Source organism: Leopardus geoffroyi, chromosome D3 (assembly GCF_018350155.1).
Source record: "Leopardus geoffroyi isolate Oge1 chromosome D3, O.geoffroyi_Oge1_pat1.0, whole genome shotgun sequence".
Classification (NCBI taxonomy): Eukaryota; Metazoa; Chordata; class Mammalia; order Carnivora; family Felidae; genus Leopardus; species Leopardus geoffroyi.
The window spans coordinates 83,492,275-83,513,087 of record NC_059339.1 but is presented as its reverse complement, the minus strand read 5'-3'; the positions used below and the strand labels follow the sequence as shown (position 1 = coordinate 83,513,087).

At 34.2% G+C, this 20,813-nt stretch overlaps 1 protein-coding gene across 3 annotated transcripts in view; it reads left to right on the top strand.

Moving 5' to 3' along the window:
* CDH19 (cadherin 19) overlaps positions 1–20,813 on the top strand; it is a 104,077-nt gene that overhangs the window by 51,101 nt on the left and 32,163 nt on the right. For all 3 annotated transcript variants that reach the window (XM_045457103.1, XM_045457102.1, XM_045457104.1), the window contains exons 6-9: positions 4,684–4,865; positions 5,408–5,661; positions 11,015–11,136; positions 20,532–20,653. In XM_045457103.1, the coding sequence (XP_045313059.1) occupies positions 4,684–4,865; positions 5,408–5,661; positions 11,015–11,136; positions 20,532–20,653 (680 nt within the window). The remainder of the gene's footprint in view (positions 1–4,683; positions 4,866–5,407; positions 5,662–11,014; positions 11,137–20,531; positions 20,654–20,813) is intronic.

The following is a 20,813-nucleotide window of genomic DNA, read 5'->3' as shown; positions in this document are numbered from 1 at the left end:
GAGAAAAGTAGATCAAACACACACATACAAATGCACACCCACGCAGCCCCCCCCGCCAACACACACACACACACACACACATGCAGATACTGTTCAGTTCAGCTATTTTGTGCCAGGCCCAGAGTTAGCAGATCTTCTGAATTTTCAAGAAATATTAGAGAGGACCCTGGGTAAAAAGACGGTGAGCATTTTTTGTGTGTGACAAAAATCTTAAAGTGCGTAAATGTGATGCACCGTTTAAAGTGTCTGAAGACAGGGGCACCTGGGTAGCTCAGTTGGTTAAGCACAGGACTTTGGCTCAGGTCATAACCTCAGGATTTGTAAGTTTGAGCCCTGTGTTGGCCTCTGTGCTGACAGCTCAGAGCCTGGAGCCTGCTTCAGATTCTGTGTCCCTCTCTCTCTGCCCCTCCCCCACTTGCACTCTGTCTCTCTCAAAAAATGAATAAACATTAAAAAAATTAAAAAAATATTACATATCTGAATGCTTATTTGTGTGCTATTTTCATATTTAACATTTTCAGTATAATGCCATTTTTAAAAATAAAAATCATATATATTTAATGTATACACCACGATGGTTTTTCTCATGTTTATTTATTTATTTGAGAGAAAGAGTGTGAGCAGGGGAGGTGCAGAGACCAAGGGGGGTACAGAGGATCTGAAGTGGGCTCCACGATGATCGCAGAGAGCCTGACATGGGGCTCAAACTCACGAACCATGAGATCCTGACCTGAGCCAAAGTCAGATGCTTAACCAACTGGGCCAACAGGGAACCCCAACGTGATGTTTTGATCTCATATGCATAGTGACATAATTATTACAGTCAAACTAATTACCCATCTACTCACATCATTCCCTCGTGTGCAAGTGTGTGGTAAGAGTGCCCAAGGTGTTCTCAGAAAATCCCCGTTATACAGTATAGTATTATTGGCTATAGTCACCATGCCATATGCTAGATTTTTTTTTAATACACTAGATTTTTAAATGTATTCATCCTACATAATTGCAAATCCAACCATTTGAGCAGCACCTCCTCGGTCCTTTGAGTCCATGAAACAGCTCCTCCTTAGATGGAATTTAGGCAGCAGGGCAGTAGTTTGTGACTTTCTTCTCCCTGTTATGTACGTGATTATCTCAACAAAGTGTGGGTCCTAAAGACAAGAAGATCGTGGGTAATTCTATTTGAAATATGCAGGACTTGACAAAAATGATTCTCAACTAATAAATGTAGAAAAATAGTAGGTTAACGTGTGGAAGACATCTCGTCTGTGTTTTAGCCAGATGAAGGGAAAATCACAAGTTCAAGACTCCAGAAGGCAGAACTCAAAGGGATTTTTATTGAGACTAAATGCCCTTCAAACTTCTCCCGCCATCCTTATTTCTTTTAATTTTTCTCAACTTTAATTTTGTGTGTGTATATATATATATATATATATATATATATATTTTGTTGTGCATATGTAATTATATAAGTGTTATATATAATATATAACTATAATACAAAACAATGTGTATATATATATAAACATATATAATCTCTATTAACGTTGATAAACATAACATAAATAACAATGTATATATACGTATAATTTATATATATCCAAATGAACTAGAACATTTGAAATAGTTTTTAAAATTTTTGTAGATACCCAGAATCCTCGTGTAAGATGATAACATTACTACGTTCACATTTGAGTGTAGGTGAACATGATTCTAGTACCATAAAGTTACCTCACTCTTTAAACAGCTTTCTCTATTTCTTTCCCACACCATACTCATGCGAACATATGTGTGTTGACTATGCTTCCAAAATCAGAGCATGCTGGTCTCCTTACTCTTGTTCAGGCTGCTTTCCCTAATTGGAATCCCATTGCCCTCGTCTGAACGTAACTATGTCATATCTCCTCTGATATGCCCAATCTTCCCTGACCTCCCAATCAAGGGCGTCCACTCAGCCCACTAATTACTATCAGCATTCACACTGTGATGGGTGCTGTTGTTTTCATCTAAAAAACAAAGTAAAATAAAATAAAATAAATACATTATTGACTCCACTGCCGTATCCATCTAATCATGCTTCATTTTCTTTCCTTTAGAGAAGATAAGTTTTAAAGACTTATCCAATGCATCATCCTATTTACTGTCTTTTAAACTCTCTGGAGCCCACTCCAGTCAAGGCTTTACCCGTACTACTTAGCCTAACTGATCTGGCCAATTCTATCAATATCTATGTGCAACTAAATCCAATCAATTCTCAGTCCTAATATAGTTTGATTTCTCAGCAGCATTTGACAGCGGTTGCTCTATCCTTATGTGCTTTTTCTTCTGTCTTCCTAGTCACTTTTAACAATCTTCTTTGCCTTCTTTTCATCTCTGCATACTTTAAGCTTTGGTGTATTTCTGGTACCAAGCCTTAGGGCCTCATTTCTCTTTCCTTCAGAGTCACTCCTTTGTGTTTCCCTATAGCCACCTGACTTTAGATGCCGCTTCTATGCTGACAACTCCCAAATATATAACTTTAGTATGAACCTCTCCTGTGAACCCCAGATTTGTATATCCAACTATCTACTCAATATCTTGATTTATAAGTTATATACATTTAAACTGGACCTATATTTGACTTCCTGGTCATACCTGCCTCCTCCTCTAACCCTCTTTTTACAGATTTTCCCCAGCCTTCATATCGCTCAGGGCAAAATCTCACCCATTCGATTCTAATTCAATTCAATTCAACTGATCCAACTCAGATTGCACTGGGTCAAATTTAGGTCAATTCTAATTTCTAACCCAGAGTGAAATGATGATCAATCCTGCATGATTTTCAATATTCTGTGAGCGCGCACACACACACACACATACACATACACACACAAATGTACACACATACAATATCTCCTGATAATAGAAACTTACTTTGTTTAAGATTTTGAAAGTCACCTTCCCCTCTGTTCTTTCTCATATCCAAAACTCAATCCTCTGCAGATCCTTTTGGCTCTACCTTTTAAAAATATCCATAATCTGAACATTTCTCACCAACTTCCATTTGCAACCTTCAATCATACCACCCTCTTAATCTGGCCCCCGTCTAGCCTCTCTGCTTCTACCTTTGTTCCCCTCTGCTCTACTCTCAGCACAACTTTAGTGATCTTGTCGAAATGCATACCAGATCATAGCACTTAAACGTTTTACCACGTCACAAAGAAACAGAGGCCTTCATATAACCTCCATTGTCCTAAATAATCTGCCAGCATCCAGTCTTGTTCCATTACGTCTGGGAGCTCTTGTGTTAGCGCTCTAGCCCTTGCTTGTGGACAAACCAACACCAGGCAACTGACCTACTCTCGGTCACTGGCTTAGTGGCCTTTTGGCTTGCTCTTCCCTCTTCCTGAAATTATATTTTCTCAACTGTACATTTTCCCGCAGCGGAGGGGAAAAAAAAACACTGCAGCACAATTAAGCTGTTACTTCCTGAAACTAGTAAAAGTATTGACACCTTTTAAATCACATTTCTCCCATGCCAAAAAAATAAACAAAAAGGGAAGGACAATCTCACAAGGCAATCTGTGAAGTGACTTGCTCTATACGTCTAAAAAAATCAAGAATCTGGTTTTTTTTTTCATTTTTTTAACGTTTATTTTTGAGAGGGAGAGAGAGAAGGACAGAGCACAAGACAGACACAGAATCTGAAGCAGGCTCCAGGCTCTGAGCTGTCAGCACAGAGCCCAATGTGGGGCTCAAACTCACAAACTGTGAGATCATGACCTGAGCCTAAGTCGGACACCAAACTGACTGAGCCACTCAGGCACCCCCAAAAGACAAGAATCTCTTTAAAGAAACATTCTATTACATGCTCTTTTTAAAATTCTACAAAGTTTCATTCTTTAGAATATTGACATATATGATTATTTCTCACATTTTAACAGAAATCACAAATAATAATTTACAAATAGCTAACTCCTTATCAGTTTTATGCAAGTCAATTCTGAAAAATAAACAGAGCTCAATTTTATTTATATTTATATCTATGCATTTCAAATATAACTGCCATTGTTTTCACATGACCAAAACCATAGGGTCATGTGACTCCAGCATGGTTGTCTTACCACATCCACTCACCGACTCCCATGGATCTATCTTTTTTGTTTGTTTTCATTTCCACTATGGCCAATGCACTCAGTCTCAGAATGTAAAAATCAAACTATTACACTTAGAGTTCACTTATTTGTTTTAGGCTTTTCCAACTTTAATCCACATTTACATTTACTGATAACTTTAGATATCAGAGAATGTTTGAGTGAAATTGAAAACTCTTTTTATCAATTCGGACGGTTGAAGGATATAATAAAAAAATAAATTCAAAACTATTGACGAAGTATGCATGTGGATAGAAATTTGGAAATTATATGTACTGGTGTTAGGACTTCCAAGGGTATATTTGAGAGAAAATAATAGATGCTCAAGTAGGATATTAGGGAAAATAAAATACAGATTACAAAAATAAAGTATAGATAGCCCAATAGATCGATCGATAGATATTGATTAAAAAAAAAAAAAAAAAACAAGTGACTGGTGGAAAGTGAGGATATGGGTTTTCTCATAGTCCACACAAAAAAAAGGGTGCTATATTCGGGAGTTTCTTATATTTATTATTTGTGTGATATCTCTTGAATTTTGCTTTTAAAGGTTTTTACCGTTTGACTGTCTCTGAAGCTGCACCCACTGGGACTTCTATAGGAAAAATCATGGCATATGATAATGACATTGGAGAAAATGCAGAAATGGATTACAGCATTGAAGATGATTCTCAAACATTTGACATAATTACTAATAATGAGACACAAGAAGGAATAGTGATATTAAAAAAGGTAGCTGTATGGACAATATTTACTTTGCAGCATAATACAAATTCAAATCAGAAATACATGAAATCATTTTGTTTAGCCAGTTAGTTATTGCTTTATTAAGTAATTGAAATGAGAACCTGTGATTTATGATTTAGGGAGCAAAGGAGCTTAGAGATGAGAGAGTTATTGCAGACTCTCAAATTACTCAAAGAACAGTCTTTTTTTAATTTTTTACTTTTTTTTAAAGATTTTTAAAGGACAAACTTTTGGGAAAGACTTAAATTCTCAATTCCATAAGAAATTTATGAACAGAAAAGTATAATTTTAATCCTAAATTAAAAATAGAGCTATTATTCCAAAACATTAGATGTAAATAACAAAACACGTGGCAGGATTTGCTATGCAGCTGCTTAATGATACTATCAGAGGGATCCTACCAACTACCTAAAGAACAAAATCTAACTAAAAAGCAACTGAGACTTAATAACCCAAACTTTTTTTTTCTAAGTAATGACTTAGGTTACTGAAGCCATTCTTCTTGTGTACGCTGTATTTCTTTGTAGAAAGTGGATTTTGAGCACCAGAATGACTATCGTATTAGAGCAAATGTTAAAAACCGCCACGTTGATAAGCAGCTCCTGAAATACCATGTGGAAGCTTCCAGCACCCTCATTAAGGTCCAGGTGGAGGACGAAGATGAGCCTCCTGTCTTCCTCCTCCCATATTACCTATTTGAAGTCTTCGAAGGCAGACTGCATGGATCACTCGTAGGCACGGTCTCTGCCACAGATCCGGATCAGAGGAACTCTCCTATCAGGTATGTTTGGAAGGCTAGTTCTGGCTTCCTAAATGAGTGAATCCAAGTTAGCTTGAAGATAAAATTTCACACAAATGTAACGGAGATGAATCTCTCTTTCTCTTCTTGGTACTTTTCAAATTCTCAACAGTTTAACCTTGTGAAAACAGGGAGCTCACTATTGATAAAGTTGCAGTGAAATAAGCAACTGCAGTTGTGCAAGAAATAGGCAATCCCCAACCAAACTTCAATGCGATCAGCTCTATTGATTGGGGGCAAGTAGGTGAGGAAAAAGAAACCATTGACTGCATCAGTTCAGAAGCAAAGCCGATGACCTATGGTCCATTCAAATACTATTTAATTTGGGACGCCTGGGTGGCTCAATCGGTTAAGCATCAGACTCTTGATCTCTGCTCAGGTCATGATCTCACGGTTCATGAGATCTAGCCCCGTGTCAGGTTCTGTGCCGACAGTGTGGAGACTGCTTGGGATTCTCTCTCCCTCTGAAAATAAATAAATAAACTTATAAAAAAATAAAAAATATTATTTAATTTATTTTCCAAAATTGAGAAAGCCTTCACAGGATACCACTTAAAGTAGTAAAAATGAAATCAGTCCAATCAGTTAGAAATAAATATTAAACAATATTTGCCACCTATTAAACTAGTCTATTTTCAGGTACTATACCTTCATTTTTTTCCCCCAGTATTTGTGCTGTAAGCCTCGTTAGACAAAACAAGAACAACAACAACAACAACAAAACCTGTTACATGTTTCCTTCCACCACCTTCCCTTACTCATCTGCTTTCAACTCTTCACAGTTCAGAGAATTATACAAACTTCCACGTACTTAGTAGATGCTGGTTACTGCTTTGCACTTTGTAGGGGCTATGATACAAAGAAGAAACTTCTTGAGAAAGAGGAATGCTCCCACTTTTCCACTGTAATCCCTAACACTGACTTCTAATATGTCAGTATAGTTCTTATTTAGTAATAGTAGTTTGAGTTATAAACGTAAGTATATATGTGGTGTTACGTATCTGTGTATACAGTTATACCCAGTAAAGGGATGTAGATGTTTTTAGAAGTAATATATCTATTCACCTACATATTGTTCTTTTGAGAATACTGAAGAATACATAACTCTAGAAAATGCTTTAAGGATCAAGATATTTATATATCATAATTTATAATAATAAAGTGTTGGAAACAATGATCTAATTGTAATGGTATAATTAAGGCAATGGATGATAAATGCTTGACAGTGATGCTTATGAACATAGCTAAAAACATTGCATGTGGGAGAGGGGCAGAAAGAGAGAGAGACAGAGGGAGGGAGGGAGAGAGAGAGAATCGCAAGCAGGCTCTGCATTGATAGCATAAACATAAAACTCGATCTCACAAACTGAGATCATGACCTGCTCCAAAATCAAGAGGCAGATACTTAATTGACCGAGCTAGCCAGGCACCCAAAAAGACTATCATTTAATGTCTCTAATGGATATTCTTTCATTTAGAGGTACCTTTTAAATAAGACTGCTTTTCATATGTTTGTTAGGATGAAAATAGCCCCTTGAACACATTTCAGTTGGTACTCATCCTTCTCTTTCTTTCTTTCTTTCTTTCTTTCTTTCTTTCTTTGGAAGCACAATGTCCAAAAAAATGTTTGAAATCAAATACTAAATGATTTCAATTTGAGTTTTAATGGGGTACATCTTCCTTAATACTCATTCCATGGCAAGCCATATGGATACCAAAGGAAATGATAGGGCATTCTATTTTACCCTCAGCAGTGTTCCATTGTTTGAAGGAAAGAAATTGACACATAGTAAACAGATTAAATTACACATAATTCTAATAACTCGTATTACTTAGTTTTCCCTTCCATGTAGGAATTACCTGTTATTTCTCTGAAGGGTGGAGATTCCCAGGCCCAGTTTCAACAAGTGTTGGGTGAGATAACTGGCTTAACAAATTGTTCTTGCCAGGTTGTCATTATTAAGGACATAAAAGCTTGCAAAAATGTGCCTTGATATAAATTACAATAATAAGTTATGTGGCAAATGTTTAAGAAAAACCAGGGTGCACGTATGAAGAAAGAATGTAAAAATTAGACCTGAAAGGTAGGTGATGCGGTTGTTTTAAGGGGCCTCGTGTGCTAGGAATTAGAGTCCAGAAATTGTCTGTGATAACATTTCCACCCCAAAATTAATGAAGAACTTCATAAGGAATTTCCCTTAGGATTTTCATTTTTATCCCTAAGACTATGTATTACTGTATTGTTTAGAGTCCACATATAGGGAATGTACCCTTTTGCCACTTCTGTGTATGACTCATTCTTTGGACATTATTGAAGTTCCCTTTTAACTGAACCCATGGTCAAAATTTGAAATATTTTATCAATATCACAATGACAGTATATTCTTTTCTGATAGAAAAACAAAAGCAGGTTCAACCCAAAGCAAGCAGGGGTCAGAGGGGAGCAGTGGTGGTGAGGAAGGAAATAAAACACAGCAGAAGCAATGACTTTAAAAACAATAGAGAAATGCAAGGAAACCAAAAACTGATTCTTTCAAATGTTTTTTTTTTTTTTATTAACATTTATTCGTTTTTGAGGGGCAAAGAGAGACAGAGCCTGAGTGGGGAAGGGGCAGAGAGAGAGGGAGACATAGAATCTGAAGCAGGTTCCAGGCTCTGCGCTGTCGGCACAGAACCCAATGCAGGGCTTGAATCCATGGACCCAGAGATCATGACCTGAGCTCAAGTGAGAGGCTTTACCGACTGAGCCACCCAGGCTCCCCTAGAAACTGATTCTTTCAAAGCACCAATGCAATTGATCAGTCTTTAGCAAGACAACCAAGTGGGAAAAAAGAAAGAATGGACAAAAGTTACCATGATCAGAAATGAAAGAGGGAACATAACTATTGTTCCCATAGACATTGAAGGATACTATAGGGAAATACTCTGAACGACTCCAAGCCCCTGAATTCAGACCCATTCCTTGAAATCCCTCCAAGGAAGCTACCGAAATTCAAGTAAAGAGGAAAAACAACTGAGAAGTTATGTATGTGAAAAACAGGGAGAAACAGGAAGAGCTTTGGGGGTATCCAAGTGTCAGGAGTGTTCTCCTGTGGAAGGGGACTGTCTTTCATGTTTCAGCTGTGCACTAATGGAAGCATTTAATCCTTGAATTAAATGTAGCCAGGTTGGAAAACTCTGGGTTTTCCAGGGGAGCTGTAGCCTGGTTGGAAAACTCTGACTTTTGTGTATGGGGTTGGCTATTATGTGTCTCAGTTGCTTTGTCTGTGACGTGGGGATAGTACTTCTGTAGAGCCATGTGAGGATTAAGGACGAGAGACACAGGCATCTGCAGAAGTATGCATGGAACGGGCCATTTGTTTATTCCATTTAGGCAAGAGCTGTTAGCAATGGCAAACTCATGCAGTGACATTTTATTCATTCAGCACTTTTGTAGGAATAAAGAGTTCCATAAAAAGGAATTCTGAAATGAACCAAAGATTGATCTTTTACACATCAAAACTTCACATTTTAAGCTTTTTTAGCTCCAGCTCTCTAAAATCCCTTGCACACATCTTTCCTTTCCTGAATGGTATGTATTGGCTATTATTTAAAATGTTACTGATGACTCAAGGTCATCATTTTTAAAAACTTTTATTTGAAAATTTTATTTCAAACATTTAATCAGTTTTATTTGGAATGCATTATTATAGAAACAGGATATTCTAGATGATTAATACAAAATATTAACTATTAAACTATGGTTGCTTTTTTTTTAATGTTTATTTATTTTTGAGAGAGACAGAGATAGAATGAGAGTGGGTTGGGGCAGAGAGAGAGGGAGACACAGAATCCAAAGCAGGCTCCAAGTTGTCAGCACAGAGCCCGACGTGGGGCTTAAACTCACAAGCTGTGAGATCATGACCTGAGCTGAAGTCGGACACTCAACCGACTGAGCCACCCAGGCGCCCCATACGGTTGCTTTTTGTCAGCAAATCTCTTAAGGAGGAAACGTGACCATTTGGGGATATGTAAGTAAATTGCTTATTGAAGGTTTAAAAATGAATAGAGTTAAAACCAAATTCCTCTAAAGCTTAATTCTCTGTAATTTCTATTTTAATTCTCCCCTGAACACTAGTCTACAAATCAGTGTGATATTTTTAGAGACCTGTCAATTCGAGATTAAAATATTCTCATCTCTTGCCACATAATTATGGAAAAACTTACTGATGTCTCATCAAAGTCTTCAGAAATATACATGCAATGAGAAGTCATCACTGAACCCAAGTTATTACTCTTCTTTAATTTTTATTATTAATCATTTGCAAGCAGATAAGACATGCTGAGTACTTCAAAGGCTTCTTTCATTGTGGAGTTTGAGATCATTTTCCAGGCTTTGCATGAGGGAATTTTATCATCTGGCTTCTTTCCATGCATGCTCTAACAACAGCATATTCCATCTATTATCATTACTTTATATGTGTGTATAAATATATGCATATATATGTGTATACATGTATATGTATATATACACATATATATAATTTTTTAAAAAGTATCAGAGTGTTTCCTTTAAACAAACAAAACCAAACATTTCTCATATGTCAGCAATCAAGTAATCAAAATATGACACACAGATTTAGCAAGCCACTATATGGTGTAGGAAAGAGACTCAGAGCAGCCTAGGGTGAGGATATGCTTTACGTGGCTTCGAGGGAAAAAAACAAAGGTTGGCAAGCATTCATCTTTACCCGTTTATTTGGATTTGTTAATTTTGCAAATGACATTTTCCCATTTATTTATTTATTTACTTTTACGTTTATCTATTTATATTGATAGGGAGAAAGAACAGGGGAGGGGCAGAGAAAGAGAGAGAAAGAAAGAGAGAGAAAGAGAGAATCCTGAGCAGGCTATGCACTGTCAGCGTAAATCCGGACACCGAGCTTGGTGCTGGTCTCGAACCCATGAACTGTGAGATCATGACCTGAGCAGAAATCACGAGTCCAATGCTTAAACCAACCGAACCACCCAGGCACCCCCTTTTACCATTTATGTTTAACTAAGTCATTCACATATTAAAGTTGTCTTTTGGGAATAAGAATGAATTACATGTGTTTAGATTTAGCGTACATAAGTTCGAACCTGAGACTATTTTAGTTTTTTTTTTTTTCTTTTTTCCTCACTGAGTTAAATCTTAACTATATTCATGTACCTTTCTAAACACCGTTTGGCATTCTGTCATTTAGCTATATGGAGCATGCATTTAATTTGTCTTATTGCCTTAAAATAGTTTAAATATCACAGTTCCATAGGCAAAATAATAAAATTAAGGAATACTTGTTTGTTGTTGTTGCAGGTATTCTATTACGAGAAGCAAAATGTTCAGTATTGATGACAATGGCACAATAATCACAACCAACGCTCTTGATCGAGAGATTAGTGCTTGGTACAACCTAAGTATCACAGCCACAGAAAAATGTAAGTACTCATTTAGGAACCACACAGTGGTTCACCGAATATTTTAAACCATTTGGTAATCTCCAAACGTAGGGGGAACAGCTAGCTTAAAACGTTGTTGGAATTGGACTTAAATGATACATAATATGTCAAAATTCATATATGTGTATTTTATTTTATTATTTTAGATTACCAATGTCTGTCTATTCCTTTTACAGCTTATGTGTATAGTTACCACTAACTGATTTATTTTGCTTAGCATAATACCCTCTAGCAGTCAGAGAAAGGCAAATACCATACGATTTCACTCATAGGGGGAGCTTAAGACACAAAACAGATGAACATAGGGCAAAGAAAAAGAAGGAAAGGGAGGCAAATCATAAGCCACAAGAGACTCTTAAGAAAAGAGAAGTAACTGAGGGTTGATGGAGGAAGGTGGTGGGGGGAATGGGATAATGGGCAGCAGTCATTAAGGAGGACACTTGTTGGGATGAGCACTGGGTGTTACACATAAGTGATGAATCACTAGAATTTATTCCTGAAACCAATATTACACTATATGTTAACTAACTAGAATTTAAATTAAAAATATGAAAAAATATACATATATTTGCCACTAAATACTTTAAGACTTTTTATTATGACAAATTGAATATAATTTTTGCAATTTTTTAACTGGGATATAGTTAATATATATTTTCTGTGGGTCCTCTTATAAGTTATGAGTGTAATGAAAATAGAAAGTCTTATGTACATTCCACACAGAAAAAAAAAATATCCACCCTTAAAAAAATTCTTATGGGTGGAAAGAAGTTGGAATTTTATTGCGTAGGAATCTTTCCCTTAGAGCAAATTTTTTTAATTTAGAGAAATGTTTAATTAATGTTCTACATTATTTTACTACTATCCAAGGAATAGTAAACCTAATGAGTGGGAATTAAAATTTTAAATTTAATGTTATTTAAAACTGACTAGTAATATCATTCATTTAACCATAATCAGTTTAAACTGACTCTGTTAGTTCACAAGGGGACTATTCTAGAAGTCACATACAGGATGCCCGTGCCTTGTTCTATTTCTGGAAGAAAATGATGGCTATACTCTTGGACATTAGGGACAGGATAACACTCCAACACAGCCTTTTAGAACTTAGGCATTTAAAAATAATCATATATCAATGAAGTTATGAGAAAGAATATGAAGGATTCCAACAACAAACATCCATTGGTACATTGCAAACAGTAACATGTTTCCAAATTAAACACATAGTGAAAGTCGTGTTGATAGTCACATCATCAGGAATTGGCGGTGACCAGTATTGTTTGTGGTATGGCGTCGTCATCGTCGTCGTCGTCGTCGTTGTTGTTTTCAGGCATAGGTAGATGATTCCATTTTCAGGTTGTAAAAATTAGATAAAATCATCCTAATTTACTGCTTGGATAGTGTCTTTGCGATGATCAATTAATTTGTTATTATTAAGTCAACCATTTTAATTCAAGCTCAAAGGAATAGATAGAACGCAATATAAAAGACTATCAAAATCATTACTTTAATCCAATTGATAGGTTTCCTATATTCAGTAAAGAATTCAATTTGTGAATATGAAATGTTCTAGAATGCATCCTTTAACCTGTTTTGCATAATTTTTAATAATCTTGTTTGCCTCTGTGGCTTGTTCTTTTGAAACCTTTAAACGTATATCTGATTCCTCACTTTATTGAGCAGTTGGCAGGTGATATGGTGGAGTAGAGAGTGGAAAGCGTCTGTTGCATATTTTTTTGTCTTGCATTGAATAGCTCTATGGCAACACAGCAGGAGAACGGAGTCTGGGTTTTGAATTTTCCATTTAACTTAACAACAAAGGATGAGAAGCAAATGTTACAGGGAATACACTTCTGCTGCAACAGAAGAAATGCCAAGGCTCTTGGTGTCAGAAAACACAAAGATGCTTATTCTGAACCAAGAAGCTTTTATTCATTGGGTTTTCTGAGAACAAATTATTTATAATATCACTATTTACCAAACTATTGAGGAAAAGAATTCAAATCAGTTCAAGGGGAGAGTGGATAGCTTGGAAAAAATGTGTTTCTCTATAAAATATTTTTTTTTTAGCTATTATAAGAGCATGTTTTAACAAATTGGTAGAACCTGTAGGCTTATTTTATATATAAGGGATAATTTTTGTAAAGATATATCATTTACTTTTTGTTAAATTAGAAGTGCTGCCATGTGAGTTATGAGAAAGCAGAATCTTTAAAATAAAATGTATTATGTGTATTCTGAGACACAAAATATTCTAATATTTTATGAAAGAATACAAAAAAGATGAATGCGCAATGGATATGAAAAGTTTGCAGAATAATCCAATTAAACCAAACCCATTAATTACATGGTTACTTTTAATCAAAAGGATGCCATGAAGATCTCTAAGGAGATATTGTTTGATGTAACTTTTTTGTTGCCCAACCCCCCCCACACTTTTTTTAAGAACATGGAAGTAAATGGTAGCATTACAAAATGAAGCAAACACAGTACACAAATCTCTGGGTTGCAAGATCACTGCTGTCCATAAAAATTATTAATTCAACATATATATGTATATTTACATATATACTACAGAGTATATTATCTAATCAATTTAATTATGTCACGGCATACATACTGTGTTCAGAGGTGATATCCCAAGATTCAGTGACCAGCACAACGTAAGTAATCTTATAAACTGTTCTTCCTTACCAGCTCATCAACAGGCTTCACCTTATTAAGGAAAACAGTGGCTCCAAATGTTCTATGTAATGTACTTTTATGTATGTGTGTGGGTGTGTACACATTTAATATTCAGGAAATAAAACTATTTCAATCGATAGTTTACAGTATTACTTATCACACAGGTTTACACTAAGGGCCATAGATATTATAATGGTGTGTGTGTGTGTGTGTGTGTGTGTGTGTGTGTATACATATATATATGTATATATATATACACATATATGTATATATATATATACATATATATATGTATATATATACACATATATATATGTATATATATATATACATATATATATGTGTATATATATATATATATTAGGGAAAATAAAGAGGCAGTGACAATGGCTGTAAAAACTGGGTACCATTTGTGATTCACAAGGAAAAAAAATGACAGCTTTGTCATGTTGTATCTTTAGATATTTGTTTATAAAACCTATATTTTGCAAAATGGTTGTGAGTATTGTTGACTACTCAGGAATTATATTTTATTAAATACATTACTTTTATAATGACATATGCATATATACCTTGTGTGAAAGTACATTTAGTAGCACTTTTATGGCTCTTAATAAAAAATTGAGGCCACTTTATTCCTATTTCACAGAAGACAAATCTGAAACTGCAGTTTATTTGCCCAAATGCTAAATGATGAAACCAGGGACCGATCACCATTAGATCTTATTCCCAAGCCAATGTCTAAATCTCATGCCACACTAGGCCACACTGTCTCTTACTGAGAATGTGAAAAATGGTACTTGCTCTCCGTATTTTCTGATGTAAATATATGCACAGTAATCTCGATCAAATTTGATTTTTTTTCATTTTTACTCTTAAAAAATAAAGTTTAGGGACGCCTGGGTGGCTCACTGAGTTAAGGGTCTGACCGGCTCAGGTGACGATCTCGTGGTTCGTGGGTTTGAGTCTCGCATCGAGCTCTGTGCTGACAGCTCAGAGCCTGGAGCCTGCTTCTGATGCTGTGTCTCCTCTCTCTGCTCCTCCCCGGTTCATGCTCTCTCTCACTCTCGCTCTCAAAAATACATAAACATAAAAAAAAATAACGCAGTTTAATTACAAAGTTATTTCGATTACTCAAACATGGGGTTTAAGTCTGTTTGTGTTGTACGACTTCCTCAGGGCCACCCACTGATCATCTCCATCAGTATGTGAGCCAAATTCTCCTTTGATACTGATTCTGAACGTTCTCTGAGGTTTGCTCATCTCATTCTGTACTGTTGTTCCGGCCACGTTCATTTGTTGATGAAAGCATGTGTGGTCGGTAATTGATGGGCTGGTCATTGAAATGTGCGGTACAGTCATTAAAAGGGAGTTTGGAGGATGAATAATTTTTTGAATAGATTTTAAAGAACATTGTCTTATTGGGCAAAAGTATGTTAAAACATATTTTTTAAAATAAATTTGCTCTTGGAACATTAAAGTCAGAACCTATTCATATCATAATAATTATTTTATGTTTGAAGATGGCGACATAAAATACATGTGACATTTAAAAACAATAAGTTAGTGTGGGCTTGAAAACATTTTAATTCTGTTGAGGAAAAGCAAGTAAATAGGGTTTCAAATAAATTCAGGTAAAAATAGAATAAAACAAGAGATTTATTAGATATGTAATTTTAGATACAGAAATTCATAAAATATGATTAGATCAACATTGAAAGCTGATCACTTGATGCAAAAAGTACCAATTTATTTAGTAAATTTTTACACTTAAAATTTTGTGGATCATAGAATATTGTATTAAAACAAATAATTATAAATAAAAGAAGATTAAAGTGCAGTCAAGGAAAACAAAGTTGTAAATGCCTGTGAAAGGCAAACTGAATATAAACTGAATATATTTATTTTACACCGAATTTAATACTTAGAAGTTAATCACTGTTTCAGAAATAAGTGATTAGAAATGTTATCAAGAACAGGAATTATACAGTTCATGCTGATCTGCTCTTGGCATTTTAAATCAGTTTCTTAGACTAAAATATATGCATATATTTTAGTCTAAGAAACTGATATATATGCATATATTTTAGATAAAAGAGACTTGATAGTCCCACTGTTATTTTTATTATAAAGCTAAAAAGTTACACGATTGGGAATAAAATGGCAAAATAAAATATAATTAGATAAACCTTTGCAGAACCCCAAAGTTAGTGTATATTTAATTCATCCTTCAAGATGTGTTTGAATATTTTTTTTCATTTTTTTTCAGTTTTGTTAATTATCTAGAAGGAACTTTATAACCCCAAGTAACCAATTATCACATACTTTTTCTCTCTCTCTGGCATTTTTTTCTTACTCCACACAAACACATGTTACACAGTTTTGGAGAAAATGTTCATAGGTGCCAAATTCTTATCAATCTAAAAACAACTGTTTGACCACATAAGTCTCCACAGTAATATGAACAGAACACCTGAATGTTGGAAAACCGGGAAGTCACAAAATCGTTACCAAGAATATTTGCTGTGCAAGGTGTACAGCATAAAGCTTACAATGTAACAGTTATGCTGATTATAGGAAAGAGATGTTCCATTTTAACATTTGTTTCCCCAGCAAATGGAGGTCATTGTGCTTAGTCTCTTTCCTGGAAACATTCCCAAATTAAGCACCAAGCTATTTATCAGTATGCCAGCTAAGTGAATAAAAGTCCTAACTACTCTTAAATGAACTTATGAATATATATATATATATATATATATATATATATATATACATACACACATATATATATGTGTATATATATATATACATACACACATATATATATGTATATATATATGTGTGTGTGTGTGTATATATATATATATATATATATATATATATATATATAATAGTAGTTATACCAATTACCAATTATACCAATTTTGTAGTTATACCAATTTTAAACCTAAGTTTAAACAGATTTTCCAGGAAAAAAAGATAAAAACCTTAAATGAATTTCTTACTACTTTAAAAAAAAATGTAGCAGAAGTAGTTTTTCTGTTTTACTTAAACAAAAATTTGTTCTGTGGCTATATATATTACATGTTTAAGCCATAAAAAAATGTAAGCTCTATTTTTTTAAGTTTATTTATTTATTTTGAGAGAGAGAGAGAGAGAGAGTGAGAGAGAGAGAGAGAGAGTGAGAGAGAGAGAGAGAGAGTGAGAGAGAGAGAGAGAGCGAGCCCAAGCCGGGGAAGGGCAGAGAGAGAGGGAGAGAGAATCCTAAGCAGGCTCTGCACCGTCAGTTCTGAGCCCAAGGAAGGACTAGATTCCATCAACCATGAGACATTGACCTGAGCTGAAATCAGGGGTTGGATGCTCAACCAGCTGAGCCACCCAAGCACCCTAAGCCTTAATCTTTGAATAGTTGTATCTTGAAATATCTAGAAATAACTATATCATAATGTTTTATTTATTTATTTTTATCCTGAGCATAACAACAACAGAGAAGAATCTCGGTAATAATTCTTAGGGTAAGCCGTCACCATCCTAAGGTGATAAATGGTAGAGGCTGGATTTTTTGGTATGTCATAAACCTGGCAAATTATAATTTTAATTAATTAGAAGTTACACTTTTTATCATAATTGCAACTGTCATTTATTGGAAGAAATAATTACAGAGTCTCATCCCAATCCGGAAAGCAATCCATCATAACGGAATAGAGAGAAACCAGTTTTATCGTTGAAAAGCATTAAACCAGGAATTTCATGTGCATTAGAGAAATCTGCTGAGATTTCCAAGACCGGAAGAAATTTCGCCCTATTATAGAATCAGACATCATGTTCTCAAGATAACCAAGTACTAGCCTTCATGTAGGAAGACTTCACACGACGTATCACGCATTGTTCCCTCTGTGTTCACCGGGTAGCTGGCATGACCATCTGTGTTTGCTGCCCGGTTTTATCCAAAAGAAAACTAAAGTTCTCATACTTTGAGGACAAGAGGGAGTTTTGGACTTGGGTCAAAGCCTTTGCTGAAATTGGTTAGGCTCCTACCCTCCAACAGAAACTGGGAGTGCTATTTTCCTCTATAATTATATTTTAAAGAGTTGGCTCCCACTGCTTATGAAGATAGGCCTGAGTTGTAAAGTTGGCAAGACATTTACTTAATAGCTTTTAAAGGGTTACGAACATTTCAAAGAACACAAAACAACACAACAAACAAACAAAAACAGAGAACACAAATTACAAGTTTCCTAAAGTAATACTTTAAGAAGAGGAAAGAGGGAAAGTCTTTCCCGTTATTTTCAACCGGAAGAATTAAGCCTCATTTTTGTTTTTTTAATGTATTTGTCCTTACAAATGACAACTGCAAATATAATGCTTTTCAAATAATTAACATGATATTACAAAGACATTAAAACAACAAAGATACCTTCCTCCCCTTGTTCTTTAATTATAAGTATCATCCCACAGCATTAAAAAAAAACATTTAAGATAATGATATGCAAATATACAATATATCATGCTGCAATATGCTTTATTATTATTTCACAAAATGCGGTGTCTATCACTCCTGATTAGTAGATAAATAAAATAATAATATTTAATATTTACTGCTTATGTATATCCTAAGTAATTTTATAAATACTTTATATCTTTTAATTAATCTTTATAACGGTTCTATAAGGTAAGTTACTAGTATCTTTCTCATTTTACAGAAAAGCCACTGAGACAGTGGCTTTTTCTCAAATTGAGAATCAAGATTAAAATCTATTTTTATAGCTCATGGACACTGATACATTTATTACCTTAACTCATCCATTTTTAATAAGCACACACAATTTCATAGTATGGTTGTAATTTATTTGTCAATTCCCTTTTGATATGCACTTGGATAATTTCCAGTTATTTGAGATGCAAAAAAAAATGTAGAATAAATGAATCGGATCCCCTACTCTTTCTTTGTATGTATTAGTACCTTGGACCATAGCACAGGTTTCCCTAAGGAATTATGGGGTCAAAGATACCTGTAGTTTAACTCTTACCATCTACTGCCAGATTAGATTCTGGAAAAGGTTTACATCCTTGTTATTTTTCAGTACTCCTCCAGCACTGTCTCTGTTTTCCATATTTAACATAGAACCCATGGACTAAGGCATCATTGTCCTCACTGCTGGTGAGCCAGAGTGTTTGTTAATATTACGATAGAGCAGTGTTTCAAATGTGCACGGTTTTGCCTCCTAATACCTTTGACAATGTCTGAAGTCAACTTTGATTGTCACAATTAGGGGCATGGATGCTACTGGCATTTAGTTAATGGAGGTCAGAGATGATGCTAAGCACAGGACAGCCCTCTCCCACCCTCACCCCTGCAAACAGAACTGTCCAGTCCAAAATATCAGCAGTGATGAGGTTGAAGAACCCTGGCATCGATTATTTGTATATTCTCATCCACAAATTTCTGGTTTGTGGTTATTTCCCCCCATTTTTTTTTTCATATCGACTGTTGGAATTTGAAAATTAGAGCTATTAAAATTTCACGTTATGATGCAAACATTTTTCCAGATCAATGGTGTTTTGTTGTTGTCGTTGTTGTTTTTACTTTTTTTTGGGGGGGGCACATTTAAAAATGTATTTAACCATATATTTCCATCCCTTCATAGTTTCTGTATTTCTTGACTCACTTCAGAAAATCTTCCCAATTCAATGTATACATAAAACTTTACCTAGATTTTATTGTAATTATTTTCAAATGTATTTAGATCCTTATTCTTTTTTTTTTAATACTTGACCAAACAGTGCTATTTAGAGACCTTACTGCTGGCTTTTTAAACTGACTATTCTATATCAGCTATAACCTTAGGCCAGCCATTTAACTGTAATTTGTGGAACTAATAAATATATAATATTTATATAAATATTATAAATAAAACTAATAAATATATACTAATAAATATAAACTAATAAATATATACACAAATAAATATATACTAATAAATATATACTAATATATATACTAATAATAAATTAGTAAATATAATATATTTAGTAAATAAATATATACTAATAAATACATACTAATATATATATACTAATAAATATATACTAATAAATATAAACTAATAAAATATATACTAATAAATATAAACTAATAAATATATACTAATAAATATAAACTAATAAATATATATATTTATATATATAAATTATATAAATTATATAATTTATATAATTATAATTATATTATTAATTTAATTTAAGTTTTTAAGTTCAATTAATTTAATTTACATTTAATTCTGATATATATATATATTCTGGTATATATATATATATATATATTCTGATATATATATATCAGAATTAAATGCATTGATACACATATGTTCAACAGTTGCTAGAGTTAGGAAGGTGTTCCTATACCTGTCCATCTTTTTCACTACTTTTTCTCATCAGCTCTAACTAGAGTCCTTGGCAGGTAAAAGGCACTTGATTAGTATTGGTTGAGTTGAATGTGTTGAGGACATTTTTTCCTCAGCTACTATTGGTAAATATATGATTGATAAATAGATCATGTGCTTGGATGTCTTTTATTCAAGGAAAATAAAAATATACCACCCAGTCTCTAATGCAATTATCATAACCATTTTCCCCCCTAAAGAGAGCATTAACATTCTTTATTTTCATTCTGTTTAATCAATTTGCAGACAATGTGCAACAAATTTCTGCAGTTCCTGTGTATGTGCAAGTTCTTAATATTAATGATCATGCTCCCGAGTTCTCTGAATACTATGACACATATGTTTGTGAAAATGCAGACCCTGGTCAGGTAAGGACTTGCAATAAATTGCTAATGTCTAAACATTGCCATATATTATATATAATAGCTTTTGTCACTATTCCTCCCATTTTGAAATGATAAAAGTAAGTTTTATTTAACTGTATGAATTACATGCTCTTATGTCATAAGTTATGTATAATTTAAATTT